Source organism: Callorhinus ursinus, unplaced genomic scaffold (assembly GCF_003265705.2).
Source record: "Callorhinus ursinus isolate GAN/ISIS: 27379988/994484 unplaced genomic scaffold, GSC_fseal_2.0 scaffold326, whole genome shotgun sequence".
NCBI lineage: Eukaryota > Metazoa > Chordata > Mammalia > Carnivora > Otariidae > Callorhinus > Callorhinus ursinus.
The window spans coordinates 1-6130 of record NW_027397381.1 but is presented as its reverse complement, the minus strand read 5'-3'; the positions used below and the strand labels follow the sequence as shown (position 1 = coordinate 6130).

General features: G+C 51.4%; 1 protein-coding gene across 1 annotated transcript in view; it reads right to left on the bottom strand.

The window, feature by feature from the left end:
• LOC141372018 (cytochrome P450 4A11-like) overlaps positions 1-5290 on the bottom strand; it is an 11162-nt gene extending 5872 nt beyond the window's left edge. Inside the window, exons 1-9 of the mRNA XM_073890474.1 lie at positions 5248-5290; positions 4664-4791; positions 3540-3664; positions 2806-2960; positions 2261-2367; positions 1979-2169; positions 1749-1882; positions 809-873; positions 587-663 (exon numbers count right to left, since the gene is read on the bottom strand). Of these exons, the coding sequence (XP_073746575.1) occupies positions 587-663; positions 809-873; positions 1749-1882; positions 1979-2169; positions 2261-2367; positions 2806-2960; positions 3540-3664; positions 4664-4791; positions 5248-5263 (998 nt within the window). The 5' untranslated portion in view covers positions 5264-5290. The remainder of the gene's footprint in view (positions 1-586; positions 664-808; positions 874-1748; positions 1883-1978; positions 2170-2260; positions 2368-2805; positions 2961-3539; positions 3665-4663; positions 4792-5247) is intronic.
• Between the last annotated feature and the right edge of the window lie 840 nt (positions 5291-6130).

Genomic DNA, 6130 nt, shown 5'->3' with positions numbered 1-6130 from the left:
CGTGGAATCAAAAATTCATTTGGATAGATGAAAATATAGTGGCAACACAGATTAGTCGAGTACTTTATGAAGCCCTTAGGAGACTGCAGGAAACTTTCCTGTGTATGGCTTAAGTGTTTGAGACATGCAGGCCGCTGAGGATGGAAACACATGCAATGTAGTCAATGGTGCAGTGTGGGGGCGGCATGGGGAGCTGAGTAGCAAAGGCTGCTTTGAGGATGTGTGCAAAAGAAATCTTTTGATTCCATCCTGACTTTGACATCGACAACACTTGAAAATAACATGGGAGAAAATCTAATTCTGTAAAGTCATACTCATAAAATGAAGAACTCACAAGAATACCCTGAGCTTTTGAACACCCACTGACACTGAATTGTGGCTGGAGACTGGGTAAGAGCAATGGGTCAAAGTCTCCATGGCATGGAGTGATTACCAACTTTCTTTGTCATAGAGACACACACCTCTTTCTCAGCACACCAACATGCCAGGGCATATCTGAAGACACACACACAAATGTAGGAGGTCACAAACATCAGGTATGTACCCAGGAAACAGCACCCCCCCCATTCTGGTACAAGTGCCTCACCTTGATCCTCCTGAGAAGGGCAGGAAAGCATGGCTGTGTCGAGAGGAATCTGGTGCAAACCGGGAAGGGTCAAACACCTGCAGAAGGAGCACCAGGGCCAGGACAGGTATAATCAAGGCCCTCCTTCCAATCATCCAAGGGACAGCACACCCAGAGGTGGGACAGGAGAAGGAGGTTGGTCTGGAGATGTCATCCCACCCCCTCCTCCCAAGGCCATCATACCTCTGGGTTTGGCCACACTTTTGGGTTGTGGTGAAGGGCATAAAAGGAGAGCAAGACTAAGAATCCTGTGGGGGCAGAAGAGAGAAGACTGGTCATACATGCCTGCGGGGCCCAGGTGCACCCACACACAGCTTGGCAGCCACAATGAGAGCCGCTTTTCATCTCTGTGAATTGAATGATAGTGTTGCAGGAGAGGTGGGGCAGACATGGCACAGAACATGTGCACGTGTGCCCAGATTAGTAGATAACCATGACCAGGCTGAGAAGCAGGAAAGAACTGGAGGCTTATTTTTTGGAGCAACTCAAGGGACAACTCACATTTATCAAGTACCATCCATGAGCCCTTGGGGAATATGCATGAACTCCTCCATCCTCACAACAACCTTCCAATGAAGACTTACATCACCCTTGTTCCCGTGAGGCACCTGAGCCTCGGAGAGGCTGAACAACTCGCCTATGACCACCCAACCAGGCCATGCCAGGACTGGGATTGAGAGCAGAGGGGAGCTGATAGGTGGCCTCCAGCCCTAGCAGGGATCTCAGATCTGGTCATCAATCTGAGGGTTCCCCGGAGACTGGACCATCTGATATATCACAGTGAATAATCTCTCTCGTTAGCCAAGACCCTATAAGGAAAGACCACATCTACCCCTGCCTCATCTGATTATCTCTCAAGCACTCATAACTCAGGAAATTAGAATATTAGGGCAACTCACATAGCCACATTCAGAGGCTGTCATGTATTTATTTCTTGATCTTTGGGCCGATTTAAGCTCTGTGGAAGCACACCATAACCTCATCCAAACAAAGTAATTTTTGATTTTCTTGAGGAGGAAATGAGTCTCAAAGACAGGCACAAACTGCCCCAGAACTTGCGGATTTCTGATCTCCCACGCATTCCTGCAGAGTACTTATGGAGTGAGAGTGGTGAGGTTCACACCTTTGGGTAAGGAGCGTCCATCAGGGAAGGTGATGGGCTTGCTGAGCTCTCTGCCGACACCTGGAACTGGCGGATAGAGTCGCAGTGCCTCCTTGATGCACATGGTGGTGTAGGGCATCTGGTCCAGGTGGTCCCTAACACAAAGCTATCCTGAAGGGCTGGCAAGGCCCTGACAACCAGGGAATTCTCCAGTTGAAGGGGCAGGGCCCTCCCATCTCATGAGTACTCACCAGGTGATGGAGGCGCCGTCCCCCAGGAGGCTCTGGATCTCCTCCCGGCACCTCTGCTGATGCTCGGGGTGCGTGGCCAGAGCATAGAGGATCCAGGAGATGCCGCTGGCTGTGGTGTCATGGCCCTCAAACATGAAGGTGTCCACTTCCGCATGGAGGTCCTTGTCAGACAAGCTGTTCCCGTTCTCCCTCTGGGAGACACGGAAGGAGGGCAGGGTTTCAGTCTGTCCCCCCTCCTCCACACTTGTCCCCAAAGCCTCAGGCCTCCCCTGCCCCACTCACTTGGGCAAAGAGGAGGATGTCCAGGAAGTCCAAGTGTCTCTTGCTCCTGACCTTCTCGAGCTCTCCCTCCTCCTGCAGCTGAGCCTTCCTCAGCTTGATCACTCGGTCTGTCCAGAACAGTGTTCCCAGGCAGAGCTGAGAGCTCTGGGTGCCCAGACACAGCCACCCACAGTAGCCCACCTGCCCCCTGTTCCCCAGTCAGGCTGCCAGGTGGATCAGGAGTGTGGGAATGGTGCTTCTCAGGGAGAGAGCTCTAGTGCCAGGCGCTTGCCGGTCCTCACTCCCCTCAAGAGCACAGCCCAAGGAGGCTCTGCTTGAATGCTGCTGGCAGGGGCTCTCATTCAACCTTCACCCATGTGGTGACACACGTAGCTTCCTGCATAGCACCTGGCACCCTCATAGCTGCACCAGGGGAGTACCTGGGGTGGGTGTTTCCCAGGTCCTAGAGGGGCAGCGAGGGGCAGGACTCTGCCTGGGGGGTCAGGGTCAGTCCCTTTGGGATGTGCCTGATGAAGGAGGGGAGGTGCCAGAGGGCAGAGTCCAACCTGTGTGTTGATGGGCAAGCTGGCAGGCCCGGTGGTTCCAGCGGCCTTCAGGGGTCAGCCTGTAGATGATGTCTTTCTGGTAGAAAGCATTCCTTATCCGGGAAAACACCAGGTTGTTCAGGTCCCGAATGGCCTGAAGGTAGGATTGGGAGTACCTGAAAGGGGAGGATGCAGAAGCGACTGGATGGAGGGAGGCATCTGACTTGGAGTGGAGTGGATCTGTGGGTGGAGTGTTCCTCAATCAATGGGACAGGCAACTAGGCATTTGTCATGTCGTTCTTACACCCTCGAGACTCTCAGCCCTTTATGAGGGACGTGGGCAGCCAGGCTTCTCCCTGTGGCAGGGAGCAGGGTCTGTGCCTAAGGAAGGCTTGGTGTGGGCTGGATTTGACCGTAGCCTGGGGCTCTCTGCAGAATGTGGCTCTTTGGGCTGGTAAACATCCAAGCTGCGGGCGCCTGGGTGGCTCAGTTGGTTAAGCAACTGCCTTCGGCTCAGGTCATGATCCTGGAGTCCCGGGATCGAGTCCCGCATCGGGCTCCCTGCTCAGCAGGGAGTCTGCTTCTCCCTCTGACCCTCTTACCTCTCGTGCTCTCTCTCATTCTCTCTCTCAAATAAATAAATAAATAAATAAATAAAACAAAAAAAAAAACATCCAAGCTGCCCTAACTGCCTCTCAGATAAGTCCACACTAGTTGGTAAGAAATAGAACCCTGCAGCTAAGGATTTCACTGACCTGTCTGCCTGGTGGTTGCCCTGGTAGCTGAAGGCACACTTCATAATGGCGTCCAACGTCATCGAGGAGATGTGTCCAAAGATCTCCAGAGGTGAGTTCTGGCTGAGGAGCTCCTCCCATTTGTCCTGTGGTAGAGGGACACGTTGGTCCTTCTCTACTCCTCCAGAAGGCCCATGTTGACAAGGCTAGACTCTCTCTCTGCCTCTCCTCATATTCTGATGAGGTGCCCTCACTTTCTAAAGCGGTTGTGTTTCATCAATTTAGGACCATATAGCCAAGTGTTTGTAATACAGTGAGTGTTTTCTCAGAATATACTCTGAGGAAGTTGTTATTTGTTATTTAATTAATCACGATCGCTTATAGTCTGACTTAGGAATAAGTTTGGTGATAACCACCTTTTAGCAGACCAGAAAACATGTTTCTCAGGGGCCTGAGGGGGAATCTTTTCTGTCCTGGGGTTGATCTACACATGAGAAACCAGTGAAGTCCCAATTTAGGGAGCAAGAGTCAAGGCAAAGGAAAGGTCAAGGGGCCAGTCCTGCGGTTCCTAAGGAAGGGATATCAGGGACCTCAATTCCTCTTATTCAGCAAATGTCAGTTGAGCACGATGAGTGAGAAATAGGGTCATGTTCAGAGGTGATGTTATGGCAGGACCCAGCCCTGGAGGTAGAGACCTGGGCTCCATTTCCCTCCATGGAGTGGCTAAAATCCACCAGAAGCCTTCAGCCCCAGGCCAGAGTCCACCTGAGTGACATCGTGGGATGTCCACCCTGCCACTGAAGCTGCTACTACCCAGGCCAGCCAGGGGCAGCTTGTCCCGTTGTCCAGGGGCTTTGACTACTCTTCCTGTCCAAGCCAAAGGCACAGAAGCGGGAGGAGAAGGGACCCTTTATCTACCATGACTGTCTCTCCTGTGGGCAATGAGCAAAGAGTGGATGAAAGCAGGTGCCTGGGTGCTTTCTTGTTCCATCCATCCCCAGGGAGCCCTGTCTCATAGTATGGTACAAGTGGGTGATTCCAAGGGCCAAGTCTAATAGATGTCTGAGGGACACAGCTGTCTGAGAGTGGACTTTGTGGACTGTGCTGTGGGTGTGAGTGTGCAGGTGAGGAGGGGTTGAACTTACCAGCATCACTCGGACAGAATCGGCCATGAGTCCCACGTAGGGCTTCAGGATGTCATAGTGGAAGGCTGGGGTCAGCATCCGCCTGTGCTGGAACCACGCTTGCCCATTCAACAGGAGCAAACCGTACCCTGGACCACAATGGGTGTACGTGTGAGGAAGGAACCTCCCAGGAGTTGCCTGGGGACAACTGGGGAGGAACCCAGAGTGTCAAAAGAAGGGCATCCTGGGCAAGGCAGGAAAGGCCAGTGCATGTCAGGAAAGGGACTTCCCAATGCCTGGTGCGCAGCTGTGAGGTTGAGGTTGAAACAGAGCAGGGCTGGGTAAACAGAGGACTTCAGTGAAAAGTTAGGCTGAGATCATTGGCGAGGACTCAGAAGTGATGGGGGAGAAGCCGACCTGCAAGAGGGCTCCCCTACCATAAGGAAGGTGTGAGGTTTTTATCAGAAGAAGAGAAAGGGGGCTCAATTCAGAGTTGAGTGGAGTGACTGTGGTACCAGTCACCTCTTATTTAATCTGGGCCAAATGGATAGATGTTGGCAAACCTAAGCAGGAGGTGAACCATATTCCTAGTTAAATGTACTTACCTATCCAGGGAGCCATGAATCTGTAGGAAGCATCAGACTTTGGGTCTGAAAGTAAGAAGGGCATTACAGGAAACTGGAGGTGACCAACGAAGACAGGCTGCCCTCAGGAATTAGCTGTGGTCCAGACCATTGTCCCCGTCCCTTCCTGATGATTGTCAGCTGGCAGATTGTGTCAACCCACCTTCCACTTGCCTTCCAACCCAGACTCTCTTTCTTTCTTGATAGTTACTGTGGGCTCAGGAAGGCAGACTTAGTGTCCCACAGCAGAGCCCTATGGAGTAGGAAGTTGAATCAGCAAGAAATACAGCTTCTGTCCTCAGTGGCAGTGAAAAGACTGTAGCTTGTCTGGTGTTTTTTGTTTTGTTTTGTTTGTTTTGTGTTTGTTTGTTGTTTTCTTTATTTTTGTGGTTGGCCAGTCATCCCATGTCCCAGCACAGGCAACGGGTAGGGGTTCCACCTAAGCCATCATGGATAGGAGATTGTCTTGTGTTCTGGGGTCACACCACAGTGGTGAAGAGAGTTAGAAAGAAAGAAGGAAAGAATGAAAGGTGGAAAGAAGGAAAGGTGGAAAGGAAGAAAGTTGGAATGGAGGGAAGGAAGGAAAGAAGGTAGAGGGAGAGAAGAAGGGAGGGAGTGAGGGAAGGAAGGAAAGAAAGAAAGAAAGAGAGAGAGATAGAGAAAAGGAAGGAAGAGAAAGAAATGAAGAAAGAGAGAGAAAGAAGAGAGAGAGAAAAGAGAGAAAGAGAAAGAGGTAATCCCTCACAAGTGTTTAAGCATTCAAATTGAGTAACTTGTATTTGGGCTTCTGCTGGCTCTTGGGCTGGGAGGATGGCAGGTAGAGGGTCAGATATTGATGACTGAGCCAGCAGTCCCTTCTGGAATG